The sequence below is a fragment of the Pelodiscus sinensis genome, chromosome 12 (assembly GCF_052426305.1).
Source record: "Pelodiscus sinensis isolate ZL-2025 chromosome 12, ASM5242630v1, whole genome shotgun sequence".
Taxonomy (NCBI): Eukaryota; Metazoa; Chordata; order Testudines; family Trionychidae; genus Pelodiscus; species Pelodiscus sinensis.
The window spans coordinates 26,916,171-26,941,156 of record NC_143063.1 but is presented as its reverse complement, the minus strand read 5'-3'; the positions used below and the strand labels follow the sequence as shown (position 1 = coordinate 26,941,156).

At 38.6% G+C, this 24,986-nt stretch overlaps 1 protein-coding gene and 1 long non-coding RNA gene across 17 annotated transcripts in view; both read right to left on the bottom strand.

The window, feature by feature from the left end:
- Window positions 1–15,941, bottom strand: part of LOC149523733 (uncharacterized) — a 40,585-nt gene extending 24,644 nt beyond the window's left edge. Inside the window, exons 1-2 of the long non-coding RNA XR_016350547.1 lie at window positions 15,885–15,941; window positions 12,370–12,433 (exon numbers count right to left, since the gene is read on the bottom strand). This is a non-coding gene — a long non-coding RNA (uncharacterized LOC149523733). The remainder of the gene's footprint in view (window positions 1–12,369; window positions 12,434–15,884) is intronic.
- A 5,247-nt stretch (window positions 15,942–21,188) lies between these two features.
- Window positions 21,189–24,986, bottom strand: part of ZNF536 (zinc finger protein 536) — a 456,239-nt gene continuing 452,441 nt past the window's right edge. For 15 of the 16 annotated variants that reach the window (XM_089781485.1, XM_075940166.2, XM_089781479.1 and 12 more), the window contains one exon: window positions 21,189–23,995. In XM_089781485.1, the coding sequence (XP_089637611.1) occupies window positions 23,760–23,995 (236 nt within the window). In that variant the 3' untranslated portion in view covers window positions 21,189–23,759. The remainder of the gene's footprint in view (window positions 23,996–24,986) is intronic. The other variant, XM_089781486.1, reaches the window with a different exon arrangement.

Here is a 24,986-nt window from a genome sequence, read left to right as displayed (position 1 = left end):
ATCCAATGGCCAGAGGCTGAAGTTAGACAAATTCCATCTTTCGAGCGATTATTACTTGTCCTGAAAGGGTAAATACACATCTTCTGTGGCAGTAGGATGCTCAAATTTTGCAATCCCAATCCCTGACTACTAAGAATTGAGCACATCTTGAATCGCATGGGAATTTTGCTGACTCAACAATGCAGATTATGTCCCACTTGACTGGTCAGAGCACTAGCTCTTGTGTACAGTTTAAGTATTGCTTTGCCTTTGGGTGCCTACCACTTCTGCACTGCCTCTGGCAGGCACAGTGCCTCACGCAGCTCCCACTGCCCACAGCCACAGTGTCCCTAGCAATGGCTGTAGAGGCTGCTTGTGAGACAATCTGCCCTCTGAAGGGAGGGGAGTTCTGGTTTCAGCAGTGGCCTCCAGCAGTCCTTGTACTCAAGACAATGCAGTTGTGCATGGCTGTGGCTGCTTCCTCCTTTTTGTGTGCCTGTTTAGAGATTGAGCACAGCCTGACAAATGCTGTTAGTTGCCACAGGATGTTGAAATCCTAATTCAACACTGCACATAGCTAAGGTTTTTTAAGCCTTTTCATTATAAAACTCCAATTTCAGTTGTTTCTAACTTTATCAGGCTCAAAGCATGTGGGCTGAAGTTGCCCATTTGCCAAAATCTGACTTTCAAAAAGACAGTTTTTGCTCAAAATCATTCAACCATAGCCAATAATGACATTTAAAGCATGTTATTTGGCCCATAGTTGTAGTTAAAAGTTACAATGTTTTATTGAATAGCTTTAGCGCCTCCATGCTTTGGAGCAAGGATGTGGCAATTGGTGTGAAGGGCAGAAGCTGCCTTGCACGGGACTTTTTCTGTTCCCATGAAAAGCCACCAAAATTTGGCCAAGAGTTTGAGAGGCCTATTAGAGCTTGGCAACTGAAGTCTCCAAAGATTCCATCTGCACTGAGCATGCTCCAACCTGGAGTTTCATGGCTGAATAGATCTTCCCCATCAATTGCTTCTTCCAGAAACCTTCATTTGCTGTTATCCAAACACAGGAACTGACAAAAAATGACACCACATTTCTCTCAGTGATCCTCCTTCTGGTACCCAGGCAACCAGGAAGAAGCACCCAAAAGGAAATACAGAGAGATGAGAAATGGCAGGGGAATGGGGTAAGAGGTGGTTTCAGGAGCCACTGTGTGGAGGCACAGAGAGGAAAGGGGAGGTAGGAGACCCAGGAGCCTAGGACAGATGAAGGCAAAGTGCTAGAGATGTGACACAAAGAAGGCTTGCAGGGAGCCAAACTGTCCCCTCCCTCCCCATTCAATTTAAAGCATTTCTAAGGTTGCTCAAAGTTACACCTAGGAACAAAGGCATCAAACGGACCCGTCTAATAGCTGGGAATTACTGGAGAGCACCAATGCTCCAACCATGTCCCATACATGCATGTCTTTTAAAGAAGGGACAAAGAAAGGGTTTACAGATCAGTAGCAAAGTGCAAGGTGGAGCATTCCATGATGTCAGACAGTTCTGACTTTGCCACATAAGCTAGTTTTGAGTCTGCTTTTTGCTGCTAGAGCAGGTAAGAGGCAATGTAATGGAGCACAGGAAGTGGCCCACCATGGTTCATATAACTGTACAGTTTTAGTCCCATTAAACTGAATAAATGTCAATAAAGTACACATTTCTTTATACTTATCAGCAGTAAGGAGGGAAGCTGTTAGAAAGGTATGTGGTTAAAGCAGTACTGTATACTCCTCTCCCCCTTATCAATTTACATTATACAAACATATCATGCATAAAATGTGGAGTTTTGTATCAGTGGAATTATATACAGTATTTTCTGGTACTATACACTGAGGTTAGTACATATTTACATGTAGAATGCACACAGGATTATGCTGGGGCCAAACACTAAAAGAAAACATGCGGTAAATGGTTGCTTTAATAAGTCCTGTTCCATTGAAAGGAAATAAAACCTGAGTATTAATGAGATATAATTATATATTTAAAATCTTTTCCCTTGTGCAGTATACAGAATTAATGCCAGTAAACCCACAAACTGCAACATTCTACTCCATTACATCTGCAATGATTAGAGATAGTTTGAACATCTGGCATATAATCTGTGATAGAAAACAGCATTCTGCACTTTAATGGACGTCTGGAGGCTACACATATCTGATTTTATTTCTTTGCATTAACTCTTTACTGGGAGGAGATGATTTGATGCCTGAGTACCTTCTCTTCTGTCTTTTGCTGAAGATCCATTGAGCTCTGTTATGTATGATAAATATTCCTTTCTTTTTAATATTGAAGATAAAATGGAAGCCAATTTATAAGGTGTTGTTTGTAAACTAGACAATTGAGCAAAATTAATATTTATGTTAAAAATCTAAGAATGTCAGTGAAAAAGTTGACCATTTCCTAATTTTCAATTAATCAAGAACATTAAAATGAGCAAATATTCACAATTTCTTTGTTTTTCCAAAGATATTCTGAAGATTCTTTCTTAATTTGGTTTCCTTTCATAATATTGTACATAACTTGCCTGTCCATGCTAAGGTTTCCAATGTTTGTGCATTTTGATGTATCCTAAGCACAAATCTCCAAGAGCATCTTTGACTGGCACTGACTTTCATTGAGAAAATTAGATTATTTCTCTGCTCATGGAGGGTGTGTTTTGCCCCAAGCAAAACGAGCTAGATTTTAGCCCTACTGTGTTTTGTACAGAAAAGAAAGACACTTGGCTGGAAAGAGAGTAAGACTGATACTGTTATCATTTGCTTTATTTATTAAAATATTAGCTAACACCAACTCCTAAGAAAGCCTTGGAACTGGACTCTGAGTAGTCAGTAAGACTGATTGAAATATAGTGCCAGCAGAGACCTGTGTCACTGTTGAAAGGGTTTAGCATTTAAGACTACCTGAAATCTGAATATTCTGGATGATCATATTTTGGTATGGCAGAATATGTGCTTGTGAAAAAAAAAGCTAGTGTTACATGGAGTTTTGTAATATTCCAACTTGTATGTCAGGGAATTTCAGAGATAGTATGGTATAATAAAAGCTGTGGCTATGAGCAGCTTCTGTTGAGGAGTTTAATAATTAGTCAAATACAGGTGCAATAAGTGATCTTTAGGACATGGGATCTTATTGTAATGGTTCACAGGGGGGAATTCAAAAGTTTTAATGGGCACATTACTATGGAGAAACACTTAAGCCACACACATTTACACAGATAAATGTTACAAGAAAGAACTGGGGATAATCATTTAGCATTAAGACTACTTAAGTAGGGATCATGTACAATACACTAACCTGCTAGTGAATGGATTCCTGTGTTGTTGGAAAGTGGAAATCCTCCAGTTGTATGAAAATGAGAACATTGTTCACTTTAAAACCCAGCTTGAACCCATTTCAGCAAAAATTAGGAAAAACGGGGCTTAATTATAGCTGACACTCAAATACCATGCAGGCCATATTTAATGGGAGTCCCACACAAGGTATTTGAGGACAGAAAGTTGTGAGTGACTTCCAATTTTATTGTCTTTGGCATATTGAGCACTTTTATGTGCAGGATGGACATACGATTATTAGCAATATGTTTGGCAATGTAGTGTTGCCTGATCTAAGATTACACGCTAATTTCTAATTACTACCTTTAGGGTTGACAGGTTCTTTGTCCCAGGATCAGGCCCAGTATTCAGTTATTCTGTGGTGGGAACCCTGATGTGAACAGCTGCAACCCTCATACTATAGAAACTCTTGTATTTTTACAAATATACTTTATTAATACAGTTAACACAGTCATTAACACCCCAATTTCATATGATAGGGAATGTACATACATATTTCCATACCATATACTTATCTCATTCCTTCTAGAACAATCTTAGGTACTGGCCCATCATCTTTCTTATTACCTTCACCTTCCCTATCATCATGATGGGCCATCATTCTGGCCCTTCCAAGGACTACATCTTCTTTTCCGTATTGTCCCCAAGCTGGGGTCCCACTTTTATAATATGTTACACTGAACATGTTTAATGCATATTCAGTAGGGGATGTTTCTAATGTAAGTGTCCTTTTCCTATAGGTCAATGTATCATTGCTCTCAACTTATCATATACATCAATTCGTTACCATGGGCCTTTGTGGTCATCTACAACATGCTGTGTCCTGTTTACTCAACTCAGCCTGAGCCAGTTATTTTGGGACTTTTTATATAATGATGGTTCTGCTGAGTCTGAGGGTATTTTCCCTACCATTATCCTATATGGGTAAAAGGTCCTGGACAAAAGTTCCCTTTACAGTCCAGGGAAGTTATAAATAAGCTATAACCGGGTCTTGCAAACAGCCTGTTACAGCCTTTAGAAGATTTATTGAGCTACAGCTCTTAACTATTACCTTTATACCAGTGTTTCCCAATTGGTGTTCTGCAGAACCCTGGGGTTCCGCGAAGCGAAAGCAAGGGTTCCACGAAGAGCCAGCATTCCCCTGCCTCCTCTTAAAGAGACAGAGACTAAGTGTCTTTTTTTTTTTTTTTTTGCTTGACCAAACAAACATGGTGAGGCCGTAGGGGCTCCATGGGCAAATTAAATTGGGAAACATTGCTCAATTCTAAATTTACCCATTAATATATTAATTAATTTAAATCAACACAATCAGTATTTGCATGATAGGCAAGCAACTTAATAGGCTACGGTAGAAAGAAAGCTTTGGATTTCAAGTGCTAAAGGACACAGATAATTATTAACTTACTGGGCAAGCTGCATATGTGAATCTATTAGGAGGAAGGCTGGGTTGTCTGGTCTCCCAGCATTGGGATAACATTGATTTGTTATTGAATTATTCTCTGTCATCTATACAGAAAGATCAACTAGCAAATGTGCATCCTTAGGGCCCAGTCTTAACCCTCATTGAATTCAGTGAAAGAGCTCCCATTAAATGGGATGACTGGGCCAAACTGAAATCTGGTGTAAGCAATGCCACAAAAGTCCCTACAGAAAATACAGATTCCAACTGAAGAATTTAGAAAGTCCCATTGGTGGCCTGAGAGCAGAATTTGGTTATAAATCAGATCTTACTTTGCCAGTGAATCATACCTGTTTGTTAGTGGTCTATCTAGGAGGTAGCACTGACCCTCACCATCTCAGGAGGCCTTGAAGAGCAACTGTATCTTGCCTTCCTGGGCTCCCCAGAGCAGGTTTGTAGAAGAGAGAAGAGAGGATAGGAGAGGAACCTTCCCTAAGCAGAACCCTCTTTGTTGGTGCTGCAGTTTCTCCACCTTTAATGAATTCAGTCTGATTTGGAGGCTGGTGCAGAAGAGGTGCACCTGTGGCCTTGCTTTCGCTTTGCTCTGTTTAGGGCAATGTGTAGACCTAAGGAGGCAATCCATGTGCTCCAGGAACAGGGACTGCTGTTGGCCCTAGCCCTTTTGTGGATTGGGGAAAAGGTCAATGCTCCAGAGAAGTGATAGGCAGAATAAGACAATTACCAAAGTTACTAGGCCACAGGCTATTATGCAATATATTTACAGAATCCTGCCTATCATTATGTAGAAATTGGGCCAGAGAGTGTAAGATGACTCTTCTTACATGCAAGCAAGCAGGAGAGTACAGTCCTTCAATAATGCACAGAAGCCTGGAAGGTGATACAGCTGGTAAACATGCTGATCTGTTCACCACAGTCCTGTTTACTGTTCAGGTGGTTAGCAGAGGGGGAAGGTATATACATGCAAAGCAGTGGGGTATGTTTATGAAAAATTGTTAACTTTCGTGGAGACTAACAAAAATATATAGTATCATGAGCTTTCATCTGTAAGCTGATGAAGTGGGTTTTACCCATGAATGTTCATGATACTATATAGATACATTTTTTGTTAGTCTTTAAGGTACGTCTACACTCCTCAAATGAATAACCAAGGGGTTTGGGTCGAACTAACGCATCCCGGCGTGCACTTACACTTTCAGAACAGCTGTTGAGCAGAGTTAACACACCAGCAAGATCATGCTAATGACGCGCGGGATATTTAAATCCCCGCTTCATTAGCAATTTTGGTTGCCTACATTTGCATCCCTAGCTCAAACTAGGGATCAAGTGTAGACGTACCCTAAGGTGCTACAAGACTACTTGTTATTTTTTGTTGGTGTGCTGAATTGCAAAAGGGAAATTAAAGGTGTAAAGTGGAGGAGTGGACCCAAAATAAAGGAATGAACCCAAATATGAAATAATCAGGATTTTATAGTTTGACAGTCGATGAAAATATGCAAGTTGCACATACTGTGTAAAAATTAAAACACTTGATTTGGAACCCTCTATGTTTGGAAAGTGCCAACCACATTTTGTTTGCTGTCACAGTATAACTGGGTAACTAGTAATCACTACACTTTACCATTTACATTAACCTAGAATTATAGAGTTAGAGCCAATTAACTTATTACTAAGGACTGAGAGAACAAGCCAGTCCGCTTAAGCCTAATTTGCCATGATGGTACATAGCATCCCTTTCAGAACTAGGGGTTCATTAGCCAAAGAGCCAGTTAACGCTGCATGTGGCTAACAAAAAAAGGTTTATTGGGCTAGTACATAAATCTTCGTGCATGGGGGTGGGAGTGGATATACAGCAGGTAGTGTGCTCATCCTGATTTCTCCAAATATAGACAGAAGGAAAAAAAAACCCAGACGATTCAGCTGAAAAGATTCCTTCCCACACACAATTCCATCCAGAGATTTTGAGCAACAGACCAATTACTTTTCCTTAAATTCTGTAGGCCCTTAAGGATAGAATAACATTCAACACTTTTGGAGTCAAAGGGAATACATGAAGTCAAATGCTACAGGGCAATACCAAACACCAAAGAATATTTCAAATATTTGTTCCCCAGATTAAGAGGACCCCTGGAAGAGCAATGATCCTTCATGAAACACCTCCTTCCTCTGGAACGGGTATTAGAGGTAATTTCATACTGGGAAAGAAAAAACCACCAAAAAAACCCTCCTTGCACTTGATTTTCCACTTCCTAGCACCTTATGCAGCTGCTTAAACCTATGCAAAGTGGGAAGGGGGTGGTGATGGTGGTGAATGTAATGTTACCAAATTAGAGCACACCACTTATTCACACAAGTCCTAACATTTTGCACAGCAAAACATGTTGCCAACTCTCATGATAAAATCATGAGCCTTGTGATATTTAATGTTTTACATAAAATCCCATTCCTGGGGAGTAATGGCACCAAAATACTCAAATTTTGATTTAAAATAGATTAAGCTTCTAGCCCTGGTTGTTGCAAAGAAATAACTTGCAAATGTGACCCAAGCACATGCCAGGATCAAAACCCAGATAGTAAATAAATGCCCATATTTATTATTTTAAAATAGAACTTGATTTTTTAAAGCATGTTCTATTTCTTTTCCCTTCCCTGTGTCTTATGGCAATTCCAATGACTAGGCTCCCACTTTATGTTTACACATTGCCTAACACAATGGGCCCCATTCTCAACTAGCCAGTAGGTACTATCATAATACTCAGATTCTCATCTGAGGCTGAGTGTATGATGCAAGTCAAGCAGAGTGGTTGCAACGATAGACATAAGCCAACTTTGGGCTCCCATGATCCTGGGCCAGAAGTGTGCTGGCCTGCTTCTCTGACATAAGTTGGAGTACTTACCCTAGGGCATGCATGGTTATATCTCTTTGCTCTGGGCATGTGAAAAACAACACTGAAAGGTTTGGTGGGGCACTTGTTCTTTTGTGCATGTTAATACAAGTGTTAGTGAGAGAAATGCCTGAATCCAGGTTAGAAGTCAGGAATACACCTCCAACACAGAAGAGAGTCTTAGTTTTCATTAATACAGCTGTACAAGCCAATGGATAAACACATCTTGTTATCTGGTGTCTCAGCTAGTAGACACTGGTTCATTAGGTTTAAAGCATATCAACTGGATAACACTATTTATTCCATATAGAATAATGATCTACTTTAAGGGAATACAGTATTGCACACGCAGGAATGAATTCATCCATTATTCACTGCCTAAAAACACATGTTTATGTAAGGGAGAGAAAGAGAAAAGGATGGAGACACTAAACAGTCCGACAAAGGAAAGGTAAGACTAAGAACACATATCCTGTAGCTATTACACAACATATCGTTCAGTAATGTAACCTGTCTACATAACAAAGGATGTAATGTAACCTGTCTACATAACAAAGGATGAATATAGGTAAGCAACACGGGAATGCAGGGGCAAGATTAGAAAGGCAAAGGCACAAAATGAGATCAAACTAGCTACAGGCATAAAGGGAAACAAGAAGACCTTTTATAAATACATTAGAAGCAAGAGGAAGACCAAGGACAGGGTAGACCAAGGACTGCTCAGTGAGGAGGGAGAAGCAGTAACAGGAAACTTGGAAATGGCGGAGATGCTCAATGACTTCTTTGTTTCGGTCTTCACTGAGAAGTCTGGAGGTGTGCCTAACATAGTGAATACAAGCAGAGAGAGGGTAAGTTTAGAAGATAGGATACACAAAGAACAAGTTAAAAATCACTTAGGAAAGTTAGATGTCAGCAAGTCACCAGGTCCTGATGAAATGCATCCCAGGATACTCAAGGAGCTGATAGAGGAGGTATCTGAGCCTTTAGCTATGATCTTTGAAAAATCATGGAAGACAGGGGAGATTCCAGAAGACTGGAAAAGGGCAAATATTGTGCCCATCTATAAAAAGGGGAATAAGAACAACCCAGGAAACTACAGACCGGTCAGTTTAACGTCTGTCCCAGGGAAGATAATGGAGCAGGTAATTAAGGTAATCATATGCAAACACTTGGAAGGTAATAAAGTGATAGGGAATAGCCAGCATGGGTTTGTGAAGAACAAGTCATGCCAAACTAATCTAATAGCTTTCTTTGATAGGATAACGAGCCTTGTGGATAAGGGAGAAGCGGTGGATGTCATATACCTAGACTTTAGTAAGGCATTTGATACGGTCTCGCATGATATTCTTATTGATAAACTAGGCAAATATAACTTAGATAGGGCCACGATAAGGTGGGTGCATAATTGGCTGGATAACCGTAGTCAGAGAGTTGTTGTTAACGGTGCTAAATCCTGCTGGAAAGGGATAACAAGTGGAGTTCCGCAAGGGTCTGTTTTGGGACCCGTACTGTTCAATATCTTCATCAATGATGTAGATATTGGGATAGAGAGTACGCTTATTAAGTTTGCAGATGATACCAAACTGGGTGGGGTTGCAACTTCTTTGGAGGATAGGGACATAATTCAAAATGACCTTAGCAAGTTACAGAAATGGTCAGAGGTAAACAGGATGAAGTTTAATAAAGAGAAATGCAAAGTGCTCCACTTAGGAAGGAACAATCAGTTCCATACATACAAGATGGGAAGCGACTGTCTAGGAAGGAGCATGGCAGAAAGGGATCTAGGGGTCATAGTGGACCACAAGTTGAATATGAGTCAACAGTGTGATGCTGCTGCAAAAAAAGCAAATATGATTCTAGGTTGTATCAACAGGTGTGTTGTAAGCAAAACGCGTGAAGTCATTCTGCCGCTCTACTCTGCACTAGTTAGGCCTCAGCTGGAGTACTATGTCCAGTTCTGGGAGCAACATTTCAAGAAAGATGTGGAGAAATTGGAAAGGGTACAGAAAAGAGCGACAAGAATGATTAAAGGTCTAGAGAACATGACCTATGAAGCCAGGCTTCATGAACTGGGCTTGTTTAGTTTGGAAAAAAGAAGATTAAGGGGGGACATGATAGCGGTTTTCAAATATCTAAAAGGGTGTCACAAGGAGGAAGGAGAAAATTTGTTCCTCTTGGTTTCTGAGGACAGGACAAGGAGTAATGGGCTTAAAGTGCAGCAAGGGAGGTTTAGATTGGACATTAGGAAAAAATTCCTAACTGTCAGGGTGGTCAAATATTGGAATAAATTGCCAAGGGAGGTGGTGGAATCTCCCTCTCTGGAGATATTTAAGATAGACATCTGTCAGGGATGGTGTAGGTGGAGCTTGGTCCTGCCTTGAGGGCGGGGGGCTGGACTCGATGACCTCTCGAGGTCCCTTCCAGTCCTATGATTCTATGATTCTACATCAAGTTAGGTTACATTACATGGATTTGTCACCCGTGTTCTAAAGCCATATTTATGACATGGAGAAGTGATGCAGGGGAAAAGTGTTCATATCTTTTTTCTGGGTCCCCCTAACATGAGACTTTTTGTCTAGTAGAAAAACAAACTATTGTGCCAGTATTAGAAGAATACATCCACTGAGCTAGTTTAAATCTGTACAGTAGGATATAATTCCACAGACATGTTAACAGCCCCTTCAGAAATACTGTGATGTTAATTGTACCAGCCTGCAGTAGCTCTGCAGTGTTCAAGCTATATAGTTGACAATAAAAATATTATAAAAAAGATAGCTACTGCATGTTGAAAGTGTGTCTGAAAATTAAATATCTCAGCCATTAATTTTTCCTCCCAAATTACTAAAAAGCAACAGTCCACACTAAAGACTAACCGCTTGTAAAATTGGATTTTTAAAGATGAAGTCTTTTTTAAGCCAATGTGGTCCAAAGAAGCATTAGAACAATTCTACTACTGCAAAAAGGCAGTTTAGCTAATTCACACTATGAAAGAAAAATTGGATTCACTCTGATCACATCAATGTTTCAGACACTGTGATTTAAAATAGCCGGGATATTAAGCCTCACAAAATATAGTCTTCTGGATGATTCAGGACATTGGTAATGAAGTATTGATCCTTTCACTGCCAGGTCATAGGTTCAAATTAGTTTAGGCTAGTAGTGAGTTTGATTGTGCAAATTTCATCATGTTCAAGTGAAACCTTGGTATCAGGTTTTATCGTCTGTTTGAGTTGGGAGTTAAGGAGGATGAAGGTGACTTTAGGCTTGATCTTTGCAAAACTCATTGCTGTGTTGTTCCCCTGGCCAGATTACAGCCACCTGAAGGCTGCTCTAAACTGCACCCAACATCATTGGCCCCCCACCAGCTGTTCTGGCATACAGTATACCAGAACATACTTGTCAGTCACATCTTTACATTATTGATAGGAATACAGTGCGGGGAGGAGGATGGGGTCAGAATCAATAGGAGCCACCAAGAGCTCTGCGCTATTTAGGCATTCCCAGATACAGAAGGATTCCTCCAGTGACCTAGTGTGTCTTTTCACCAGGCAACAGACACAGCTAGCCTGAAGGACTGATGAATTTGTCCCTTACATTTCCAGAAGCTAGTAAGGTAGGGAGTAGGAGGAGGTTTTGACTGACTCCTTTTCTCCGGCAAAGAGACCTGAGTGCTTTTTAGGACTCGTAGGTCTGACATGGTATGAATTAAAGTTTTAAAGGGATGCCTTCCAGCAACCCAGACTGAGATACACCAGCAGTGACCCACAGCACCTAGCAAGAAGCTATAGGGTATATGCAAATCACAGTAACAAAGTGCCCCTAAATAATATTGTTATCATTTTCATCTTCACAATGCTGGAGCCCAGGAGGCCCAGATTTTGGATTCTTCTCTCACCAAATACAAAGGCAGGTTGGAAAGGGAGGCTATTTTGCCAACGGTAAAAGTTTTCTTGAAATTGCATCAGAAAACATGAATGTGCACATAATTTAACAGCACTTGACATTTATACGATAAAAATGTTTGTCATCAGCTAAGTGATCTAATGTGAACTGATTTTGGGGTTTCAGTACCAGTTTCACTGTATAAGTCTATATAGCAAGGGTCACCATCCTTATTGGCTAGCATTAGTTGAAACCCCTATAATTTACACAGGATCATATAGGTGCACAATCTTCATCACAGTCTCAGCTGAGAGACTAAAGAATTGATTTTGCTGCAGTGCCACAACTGATCAGCTCAGAATGGACACTTTGGTGATGCAGATACTGTACAGCTATATCTACACTGGCGCGATCCTGTGCCAGAGCTATTCAAATGAGGGTTTTTCTTGTGCAAGAAGGGGCAATGTAGACAGCTCCTTCTTGCGCAAGAACCTCTTCCGCAAAAATGGCTGCTCATTAGATATGCAAATGAGGCCCGGCGATATTCCACGCTTAGCCTCATTTGCATAGCTCTGGCGCAAGATCGCGTCAGTGTAGACATAGCCTACCTGTTTTGTGATATAAGAGAGAATTCTGGACAGTAAGTCTGCCACCTTTCAGAAATATTGAAGTTTAGAAGACCCCGTAAATTTTGAACCACATTTGGAAGCCAGGAAGAAAAGATTATCACAAGTGTATAGGGGCAAGATATGTGCAGAGTTAGTTACCTGCGTGCCTGTGGGATATTTAAGGTCACTAAAAGGATAGAATGACACATTGTTGTGTGTCAGTTCTCACCTACCTGGACATCCATATATAGTATTAGTGACTGTGGTTTCCTTCTATACAGTAAATGGTTATAATTCCTGGAATACAAAAGGAGAATACAATATATATGATATATAAATATATGAGGTGACCATTGTGTAATTAAGCTAATGTGAACAGTGACTTAAAAACTAAGCTAACACAATCATCACTGTGACATTCAACATAGGAAGCTAGTAACTGAAGTGTCATCTCTCTGCAGCTGGCTACTGCACGGGAAAATGGGGAGACAGCATCTTACTAGAAGGAAGACACAAAGCCTGTCATGGTGTTTTCATCTCTGGATCACAGCTATTTCTTACATGCTACAAGCTCAAAAAGTAGTCCATTACTTAAAATATTGATGTATGCATCTATATGCACTACATCCCAAGTTATACTGGATCATACTATGGTATAGTCAGGTAATCAGAGGTATTAGCTATGGAAGAACTGTATTATATCAGTCATTTCTATTGTGTCCTTTTACCACAGTGCAAGCATGCCCCCCTAACTATTGCATCCAGTCCAATTTTAAATGACTCCATTGAGGGATTTTATATCAGATCTCTTGGGAGCCTATTACATAGCTTAATATGACTACTGTTAGTAATGGGATAAAATAAACAAAAACATCCTACTAGCTATACTTCCTTAGACTGCTCAATAACACTCTTACTGTTGGGTCTTATTGTGCTGTAAGTTTTCCCTACTTCCAGAGAAGGAACCCCCTGCTACACACATACCATAACTGGTACTTTGTAATTACTATCCTTTTCTAGGGACTGGGTTGTTAATATAAACAATAGCTCAACTAAAACAGACTTCCCCAGCCTCTTTTAGGTTCATCATGTTTGTCCTGAGCTCAGCAGCCCGCTGCATCCCTCTTAAGGATTTTGCTCCTCTCTCTCACTGACAAGTATATCCAGGCTTCCAGCCTGTAAAGTAGGAAGAGTTTTAATTTGTAGAGCAACTCAGGCTATGACTACACTACAGAGTTTTTCCAGGATACCAGAAAAACTACCACATCCAGGGAACGCGTCTGCTTTTTTGGAACAGTTTCTGAAAAAGTGGGCACGTTCTTTTGGAAGCCCTGTATTCCTCATTTTATGAGGAATAAGGGATCTTCTGAAAGAGGAGATTTTGTCCACATTTGGCCCTGTGTAGATGGGCCAAATGTCAGAAAAGCCTTTTCCGGAAAAAAAAAGTGGGAAAAGGTTCACTATTTGCGTATCTTTTTCCAGAAAAAGAATGCAGTGTAGACAGTGTCTCAGACAGCCTTACTGCTCCGTTGAAATCTCCCCTAGAATTCAGCAGACTCACTGTACTCAATGGGCTTTTTATATCTCCTAGAAGGCTTGTATCTGAGTCACATGGTCTTATGTGACATTCCACCACCCCACTGTCATGGGAGGCAAACTAATCCAATCCTCTTAAAGAGCAGCATATTGTGTGACATCATCCTTCATAAATTTGCTAGTGCTAATCATCACATCCCTCATGTGGCTGAGTTAATAAATATGGTTGTTTTAATATTTCCTCCTTAATTCTATTTGCTCTTCTTGATATCTTGTTTGAAGTAAAATGGCCAGAACAATGCATAGTATAAAGAGGAACTAAAAAATTCCAATGATGAAGATTTTATAACCTCCCTAGGCATTTTATTCCAGTGCTTAATTATCCTAAGAGTTGGGAAGTTTTCCCCTTAGGTACTACCATCTCCATGATCAGCCTCCTTTCCTGGACACTAGCTGTCCTCTCAAATCAGGCTCATAAAGACCTCAGGGTTGTACAAAACAAGTGTCTTTATTCACCTAAGCTTGTCCCACTAGCAGTGCCAAACAATAAACAGTCTTTACAGGGTTTTCTTTTCTTACAGGAAGAGTCAGTCCTCAGCTAGAAGGCTTCCAGCTTCTTCCCTGACTGACCTCTCCCTCACTGCCTACACCAGTGTCTTGCTCCTTCCCAACAATTACAGCCCTGCCTCATCAGGTGTTGACAATCCTCAGGCTGGCATCAGACATTTTCATCAGCCCCAATGCGTTCCCCTTGATTGGAACCTAAAAGGGAAGGGGCTAATTAGGTGTGATTGCAATAGCACCCATGCTATACACCCCAACAGCCCTTTCCACAGGACACCTTTCTAGACAGTCATTTCCCATTTTGTATATGTGCAATTGATAGTTCCTTCTTAAGTGGAAGACTTTAGATTTGTCCTTATTCAATTTTATCCTATTTACCTCAGACCGTTTCCAGCTTGTACAGATAATTTTGAATTATAACCCTATCTTTCAAAGCACTTGTTCCCCTCCCAGTTTGGTATCATTTGCAAACCTTATTAGTGTACTTTTTATGCCATTATGTAAATCACTGATGATAATATTGAACAGAACTGATGCCCGCAGAACTTCACACTGAATGCCCTCCTAGCATGATTGTAAACCACTACTCTCTGGAAATGGTTATCTGCTTATGCATTCCCTTTATACTCAATCTAGGTTGTGTTTCCCTAGTTTCTTAATGAGAAGCTCATGTGAGACTGTATTAAAAGCCATACTAAAGCCTAGACATCTACGGCTTTCCCCCATCCACTCTGTCAAAGAAAGCTTTCAGGTTGGTTTGACACAATTTGTCCTTGACAAATCCATGCTGACTGTGACTTATCACCTTATTATTTTCTAAATATCTATACATTGATTGTGTAATAATTTGTTCCATTATCTTTCCTGATATAGAAGTTAAGATGACTGATCTGTAATTCTTTGGGTTACCCATATTTCCCTTTTTATAGATGGGCACTATATTTATCCTTTTCCAGTCTCTTTCAATCTCTCCTGTATTCTATGACTTTTCAGAGATAATGGTTTAGATATCTCCTCTGCTCCTTGAGCATTCTAAAATACATTTCATCAGGCCCCAGTGATATGAAGACACCTAATTTGTCTAAGTAATTTTTAGTTTGTTCTTTCCCTATTTTAGCTTCTGAACCTACCCTGTTTTCACTGGCATTCACCGTGTTAGGCATTCTATCACCACAAGCCTCCTTGGTAAAAAACTGAAATGAAGTCATTAAGCACCTCCACCATATCAACATTTTCTGTTGTTTCCCCTCTTCATTGAGTAATAGGCTTACTCTGTCCTTGGTCTTCCTCCTACTTCTAGTTATTTGTAGAATGGTTTTGCATTACCCTTTATGTCTCTATATAGTTTGAGCTTCTTTTGTGTCTTGGCCTTTCTAATTTCACCTCTACATACTTGTGTTATCTAATATAGATATTAAAGAAAGTTTGTCTGTCTCTGACCAAGCAAGTATTTCTGTCCATCTGTTTGTTAAAGAATCCTCTTAAATGGTAAAATCGAGGACCACCAAATTTGATATACAGCTTCCTCTTTTCATAACTCAAAGCAAGATCAGTGTTTGGTTGCAGGGCTTGAGGGGCTGAGGTGCCTACCCTCACCCCTGATGCATATGAGAACACATAAAAGCATATAGAAAAGAGACAGAATTACCAGGCAGGTGAAAGGGACTGACTGGGAATACTTCCTCCCCCCATCCACAACTTCTGCAGTCCTGAGCCTCCCACCCCCAGGTGTCTTTTAAGGAGTTTGGGGGAGGGAGGCTTCACTCCCCCATTTGTGCAGAAAAGTTGTGAGCTGTTCCCCTCATGAGGGAAGGAGGAGAAAGTACACACTTGGCTTCATTCCTCAATCTGGCTGGGGAGTACATGGAGGGGATGAACCTGGATCTGCCCCATTTGGGAACATGCAACCCAGCTGTGCCTGCTGGAGCTTCAGTGACCATGGTGAGATGCATCTCACCTGGCCCCAAGCTGCTGTGATGAGAGAGGGCTGGGGTAGTCACACACACCACAAGTGCCTTAACAAGCTCATGTAAGTGCATTCACTGTGGAAATTTGCAGTGTGGCTATTTGCTTTACAGGTAATACCTTCATTAAGCACTCTAAGGTGGAATGAAAATTATGAAAATTAAATTGAGAATTTATCAGTAAACTAGCCTGGATTAAATGGTGTTGATAAGAAAAAAAAAGTCTCAATTTTGGTGAATCTGTAAGTACTATATTAGAGAATAATGGTCTAGACAGGGCTGGATTACCCAATAGTCAGTCTAAGCCCATACTTACAGCACCAGCAAATCAGGGGCACCAAAAAAATGAGATTTTACAGTATAGTGTTGTTTTTATTTTGAATTACATATGGTGGGGGGAGGGACACCATAATCTTTTCAGTGCTTAGGGGCTCTAAAGGTCTTAATCAGCCCTGGGTCTAGATAATACTTAGTCCTAACCTTAGTGCAGAGGACTGGATTAGATCATCTCTCAAAATTCTTTCCAGTCCTACGATTCTATGACTTTCTGTCCCCTGCAAAGATCTCCTTTGGTGGAACAGATAGTAGCCCTGAGATAATGTAGCTCTTTGAGTAAGTCTACAAAAAGAGACAGTATTAAAGGCTTGTCAACCAAAGTCATATGTTAAGCGAGACCATTACTATACAACCTCTTTCTTGGTCTAATGTACATAGCTATTTCATTACCTCCAGAGTATTTGTTAATGATTATGTTTTGTAAGTTTTACAGGTTTGGAATAACTCTTCTGAATGTAAGTTGGAGCAGAGTGCAGGTGTCTAAAATGAGTGGTGGCAAAACACTGATCCACTTCTGTCAGCGACAGTATGGAGGGGAGCAGCCTTGTCATCCAGAATTCTGGGAGGTGCTGCAGGCAGAAAGAAAATGATCAGTGAGAAATTTTCCATTCTCTTTTGATCCATCTAGGATACTCTGAAATTCATCCAAGGTCTTCCACATTACAGAAGTGTAACTATTGATTTGAATGACGTAACATTGCAGTGAGTCATCACATTCCAGGGCTAAGATTTCTAGCCCTAAAGTTAGATTCCTCAGTCTATATTTAGAAGTCTGAAATAAAGGACCTGATTTTTCAAAGTGCTCAGCACCCATCGATTTAGATTTATTGGCTGCTCTGCACTTTTGAAATCAAGCCACTTTTAGGAATTTTAAAATGGATATAGGGGCCAAAATTAGGTTCCTTTTTTGAAAATGTTTGTCTTTATATTGATGAGAAATATACCAGTTTGTATTCCTTTAAACTCCAGAAAGACATACACTTTTATTCATTTGAGTTTATTTTCAAAGCTGTCTTATTTACTAACCTTTTTAAAAATTACATTTACGCCTCCTGCCTTATCTATATGCCTCACTGACTACCAGTGTCTGCACATGAAACAAAGCCTTTGGAATCTATTTCTGCAGGAATAATTGTTGTGTACAAAACAGAAGACAACCCTCTATTACTTTGTTTCCAGCCTTCTTCCCATTTTAAGAAATGTTACAGGAAGCAAGAATTAATGAGCATGAACACTTCAAGTAATGTTTGTTGATTTTTCTTGAGGTATTGGAGGGTGGAGGTTCTCAACAAAAAATGCAACATAGTGTGGGGTAACAAAGTTAATATTGTTTTTCAGTCATATGAATGTTAATCAAAGAATAAGTAACCCACATTTTTTCCCTTTTTTCTGTGTCCCATCCACCTAACAAAAAAATAACAACAACAACAACAACAAAACATAAAAAAAGATTTCTTAGCCTTTCAAAGCCTTGGACCAAATCAGTGCAATTCCATTGGATTTACAGTAGCTAAAGATCTATCCGTCTCTGTGAATCGTCTGTGGAGTTTCTCTGCCAATGCTCAGTGTTATTTCACATGATCCTGCAGAATTTTAATATAAATTCTGGACATAAACAGAGAAAAAACAGATGGACAGAGAATATGATGAACAATTTATGTCTGTATACATTTTTCCTCCTCTTTTGCACCATTGAAATTAATGTGTTTTTTAATCTTTAGACCTCAGTCTTTCATGTTTCTTCCTCTGTTTCTAAATACATTGTAAAAATATTTTCAAAATGTTAAGGATATTATATCTAAATCGTCTTTTAATGTGTCCCATGTATGCAAATTTTCCTTCATATATCAATTGTGTTGCTTTCCACCAGGTAAACAAAATCTTGTTGCTTACCATGTTTGTCTCTGCACAACATGTTGTTCACAGGCATGCATAACAGTGTGTTATATAAATAATTATATGCATGAAAGGCTGTAAAACACTGAAGATGTATTTATACTTTTACTTACAAGAACATTTTAAAATGATTGCCTTGTTCAGTGTGTGATTTTGTGTGTCGAATGGGGCACAATGCAGAACATTTTCCAAAGTTTTTTTTTTCCCTTTCAGGTCACACTAGCATTATAGTTAGCAAATTGATAAGGTTCCACCGTTAAGCTTTATTACTTGTGACATGAGCCTATGACACTTTATAAAAAGAAGTAATCCAGAACAATCTCTAGGTAATTAACACCTAGATAAACAAACATAAATTTCGATATTGCATTTATTTGGACTACCACTCAAATATGCGTGAACCATGCTTTTTTAATTAAAAGATAAATCTATGTGACACTTAGCCTCAAACTTAATTATTCAGCATAGTATAATAAAAAATAGAGCCCATTAAATGTGTCTTGCTCTGTATTTCTGTATTAGCAGCAAAACAGTTCACTCTGGGATCATTTAAATTTTCTACCTCCCCTTTTCCTATAATTTCCCTGTTCGTTGAGACTCTTTAAAAAATAAACAAACAAGCCCCAAACACGTTTCGCAACACCAACAGGTGAGGAGCTGCAGAACTCTTCACAATCCATTTGTATAATGCTCAGCTGGATTATACTTTTAATATTACATTATGCCATAGTTTTACCTTCCCCTCTGTCCCCCGCTCAACTTTCCCCATGGAAAAATACTTCCACTTTGGTAGATCATGCCAAGCAGTGATACGCAGAAATGAAAAAGACAATACTTAAGAATAATTTCACTGGGATCGTGCTTACAATACACAAGGTGAGATTTTTATAATATACTGTTACAATACAGATGTTAAACAGATAAGGGAAATATCCAATTCCCAAATTACAATAGACGAAGGGGTTATAGTCCTTATAAAAGTTTCAACGAGAAACATTGTCTTAAAGCTGAGAGCAGTTTTCTGATGTTAGATAGAAAGATTCTTGTCAAAACATTCACCATCTGCATATGAAGGCTGCTGATGAGTAGGGCTAACAAAAATCTGTACAAATAGCTTTTTATGAGACAACAGTATTTAACTCTTTCAAACATTCTGTTTCCCGAGGAACAGCGTGACTGTTGTTGCCATGTTTTGTGGTACAAGGCCTCATGGTGGTTCTTTTCCATGGTTCCTAAAGAATATGCATATGATTTAATCATAGGATTCTATTATGCATATTGGATCATAAAGGAGATTGTGTTTGTGAACATTTCCATCGAGGTGCAGAGAAACCGTTTCTGTTCATTGCATGGGGATCCATATTTTCATTTAACATCTGTTGTACCTGAAAACAGGCTTGAAAATCTTTGGAGGAAAAAAAATGGTTTATTTTCCCTGGCTCCTGGATATAATGACCTCTTGATATGACAGCACCCCTGGAGCAAGGCAGAGTAGAGTTCATGTACTGAAGCAAATAGATCCTGCCATGGCATTTTTACATACTATACCGCCCAGATGAGTTAGTGACTTACATCAAAAAAGAACCCCCAAAATATATATTAGTCTTTCTGATGAGCTTCTTGAATTTGAACCCACATTTGATCTACTATAAATGCAATTTTCCTAATTACATGCAGCTTTTCATTTTTCTCCTAAAGGGTATTAGTCACATGATTTGTCATGGCAATATTTGCATTCCGCCCATTAAACTGAAAAATCAATTCCTAGATGTAACTTTCAACAACTGATTAACTCTGAATTTTTCTCATTGCTAGTCTTCTGTTCTTAGCACTGCTAGGTAATTTTGTACATTAGCTCTACTGGTCACACGCACGCACGCACACACACGGACTGGAGAATCAGCTCAGTTCAGCTATAGTATGACATTATAAGCAGAGTGTGACTGGTTTCATCTTATTCTGTAAAAATTTCCCTTTAAACAACGTTGATTCCTTTCTCAATTTTTTTTCTGTGCAAGGTTTTCCTCTCTCCCCACTTTCTGCATGTTAGAAGTATTTAGGCTGCTTTTGTGCATCCATTTATTGATATGAATTAATTATTGTTACTTTTTTCAATAAGTGTCAGTCAAGAACTTCAGATCCTTTAATGTAGTTGCTTCCAAGTATGAAAATCAAACCATATACAGGAAGAATAATGATGCATCCGGTAGAACAGGAGGGCTCTTGCACTTGCAAATTCCTTTAAAATGTAGGCAATTTTCTTTACATGCACCATTACAATAAACCTCACAATTTTCTAAAGCCAAGGATATGATCTATACAAACAAATGTGTTTTTAACATAAAACATGACTATATACATTACAGCATATGATACACAATTTAAACACTTTAAAATCAACGCTTGATAGACCCCAAGGCTTTTTTTCTGTAGTACATAATTAGTATTATATAAAACAATTATTACTACATGCTAAAACAGATTTCCACAGTCTTTCAATTAGTCACAATATATAATATATCTATATCTATATACTGTTTATAGATTTGTTCTGTTTAATAAGTGGACTGAGCACACACACCCAGCATAGTACACTCCAGTAACTGCCTAACAACAGTGAATTTACTGACATTATTATTCAATATCTGACAAAGCTGCAGAAATGTTTTAAGTGTTCCTAATAAACATATGCAAGTAGGAAAACTTTTTTTCAGAGGTAGAGGTTTTATTGCGTAAAACACTGGATAAAACTGTACTGCTTCAAAGACAATTTTTATTCTAACAGCAGAAAGAAAACAGTCATTGCTGAAAAAAACAACTTTTAATACTTCTATACCAGAATAAAGTTCTGTCAACTGATGTATTATAATAATAAATAATGACCAAGAATAAACTTTAAATACAAAGTTTTCTAATCGTTACAAGCATAGCAACAAAATCCTCTACTCTATTATTCTCAGATTTCCTCCAAGATAGAAATTTTTCTTTGTGTAGGAATGTAGACAGTATTATGACCAGTATCACAGACTACAGAAGTTACAGAGAAAAAACTTGACATGTTTAGATATGAGAAGCATGATGATATTCAGAAACTGACAATGCATCACTGCTGCTGTCACTTGTTTGTATTACAAGTTACAAATGTTCTGGAAAAAAGGTCTATGTCAGAGGGGAAAATAGGGACAGTAGCACCGGACCAAATGGAATCAACACACACATCACAAAGAACGGGAGATGTTTCCAGTGTCACAAACAGAATTATTGCCTGTCGTATCTGAAAATGCTCAGAAGACACAAAAGAATACTGAAAGAGCTCAAAAAGTGCAAGAAATGGAATGTGGGCTTTTTTTTGTTTTTTTTGTTTGTTTTGTTTTGATGGGGGTTTTTTTTGCTAAGATATTGAAGGCGGCGCAAACACACAAAAGCAAGCGACTGACACAGTCACCAAACACAGTAGTGCAGTTAAAATCCTAAAGCTTACTACAGTCAGAAAGTTTTCAATAACATTTCAATCCTTTATCTAGGATCATAGAAACAGTTGCATTAAGTTTATCAACTCGATTTAAGTAAGGCAGTGAGAACTAGTCTAGAAAAACAAGAAAAGCAGCTTGCTCTGTGCCAGATGGGTCCAAGTTACACAGTGACCTCATTTAAACTGAAACTTCAGTTGGATGACATCCTTTCCGACAGCATATGCAAACCGTATTCCTTATTAGCCTGAGATTTTTTTTCCAGTCTCAGGGTAGCTCTAAGAATTTTATTTACATTGATTGCAGTTTAGTATTTTTTGTAAACTGCTTTAGGCAGAGCTGAAGTTTTAAGGCCCTGGGGTTTTACTCTGTGCTCCCAGCCTGCAAAGAAATATTGACTTTTTTTTTAAGTCTGGATGATTTTGTTTTAGAAGAAGTTAATACTTCTCTACTATCATAATAAACAGATAAACAGCACCAATTTTGCTTCTATCAAAGGAAGTACATTAAAAGGCTAAAATTTTATGCCATTCAAGCAGATTTAAGAAAAAACCATTACCTATTATTCTTACTTTTATTCTTTATTATGTGTTTCATTGTAGTCTCTCAAAAGCTTCCTATATGGCAAAGAACTTAATAAATTTGGAGGACCCAATCAGTAGAAAAGCTAATATCTGCAAAAATATAGAACACATTTGTTTTACAAAAACAAAGAAATATTAGCAAAAACACTTTTCTTTATTAGAGACAAAGAGCAGGATGTTTAGATTCATATTTTAGGTCAAGCTACTTTATAAGTGCTTGATCGAGAAGAAACTCCTGCACTATGTCTGTAACACTTATAAAACCTAACAAATGAAAACTAACCATGACTGGGGAATCCTTCATTCAAGTTAAAAAAAAAAAGTGAGAGAGAGAGGAAGAGAAAGAAAAAGAAAAAAAGGAAACCAACCAGCTAGTTTACAATATTTTGTTTCTCACCAGCACATTCTACAGATAAGGCTGACTAGTTTCACTAAACAATATTTTTCATATATTGTACTTCTACTTTTATAGCAACCTACTTCATCAACAACAAGAAAAAATAAAAGAATTTCCCTCAATACTGCAAGTTGATCTAAAAAAATGAATGGAATTACACAACCAATCTGCAAACACACATTGGTCTTCAGATTCTAACCATTGATTCATTTGGCTGTAAATTAAAAAATAAACTGAAAATATAATATCACAATCCTTTCCAATATAGGTCAGTACTGACCCTAACTTATGGGCCGTCTAAGATTTCTCCTATAGTGCATTGCAACACCACTTGAATTGATTTTCTCTGCAATGACAGCTCCAGTCAGACTGGCACCATGGCAGTCTACCAACACATCTCATTACTATGCTAGGCAAATGACAGCAGCTGGTGTCATATTATAAAGGTGTTTTCAACAATGAAAACACAGCCCCACAATCTTCAAGGCAACACTAAATCATTTAGACGGTATCATTTTTCTGTTAAGAGCATTATTTTTGGACAAAGACCACTTTGAAGTTGGAAATCGCTCTGCTTTTTAAATAACTAATGACCTCCTAACATTTTAAAATCACTTTATTATCCCACCTACATTGTTTGGAAGTACTTGTTGCCAGGTAACAGTTTAGCAGCCATTTTCAAGGGCTGGGATTTTTTTGTAATATATATGTATATATTTATATATATATTTAAATGTTTTAAACATCCTGTACACCACTAGGAATTTGTACACAATTCTTTTCCTTGAAATGCAGTTATCAAACTCTTACCCAAATGCATACCTAAGAACTGTGTAAAATAATATTGCAATATACAGATTGATTTGTTCAGCTGCATTACTCTTGGGCCTTGCTGCCCTCCTCCGTTAGCTCTGCTGAGCTCCCAGGTTTGACAGCTGCAGGTTCCTCTAAATTCCCAGAAGCCTCGGAGTCAACTCTGGAGCGCTTGAACCTGCGATCTGGATACTGGCTGTTGTCAAAAGGCATGCGATGGACACAAAGAACATGGGTCTTCAGATTTCCCTTCTGAGAGGCACTGTATGGGCAGTATCTGCACTGGAAAGGCCTGTGACCTGCATGACAAACAAAAAGTCTGATTAGTTTTTTTTCATATTTACATTTTGACTGCAAGCCAGTTCTTTGCAAAGTGTAACACAGAAACACTGCTGCAAGGAAGTGCTGTACGCATTGAGCAACAACAAAAAATTCATAGTGCTCTTGTTGTGTTCTTTTCAAACAAATTGTGTTGTTAAAAGCTCTTTTTCTCGGACATTAAAGGAAACTAAGCCATCCCCCCTCCCTTACATAGCATAACTGTTAAGCATTCACTCTGTGATCCAATTTGAACCCTTACAAATAAAGTTAACCATAAAATAGGTTCTTTTATAGTTGTTAATTATCTAGACCAATGCACAAATGACAACGTGCAGACCCCACTCTAATAAACCTACTTTGTCTTTGAATGGGGTTTTGAGGATAGCATTGTATGTTTCATTTTATGCAGATGGAGTTATTGTGTTGTTTTGTCTTTTTTACCAAATAGCAATAATGGAAGTTACAAATGTGTAACTTTACTGCAGTGGGACTTCTGATGTGAGTACAGTTATGCATCTGCATGAGTGTTTGCTGGATGAAGGCTCAAGACTATATATAGCTAATTAACAAACAAAATATCCAATTTAGATTAGAAAAGGAATGTTCCTGCACAGAGCTTGATATATAATTGTGTATGAAACAGTGACTGAAAAATAAAGGCATGAATGAAATACAGCGCTTTTTAGTCAGTCTTGCACTGCACTTTACATTGTTTTTCATATTATTGTGACTTTACATCTTGGTGCTGTATCTGGTATTGGAGGTTATGTTTCAGCAATCACATTTCAACCTATGCTGGGAAGTTGTTGATGTGCTTTACTGGAACTTTATGAGCTTTGTCTCTCAAATTAACTTAAACCAGGACCATCTGAGGTCAAATGCGCTTAGCTTGCTTTAATTTGCTCAAATAAATGAATAAATAAATGTGCCAGACCATCTACATAAATCCAGGACAAGTGAAAAACAATA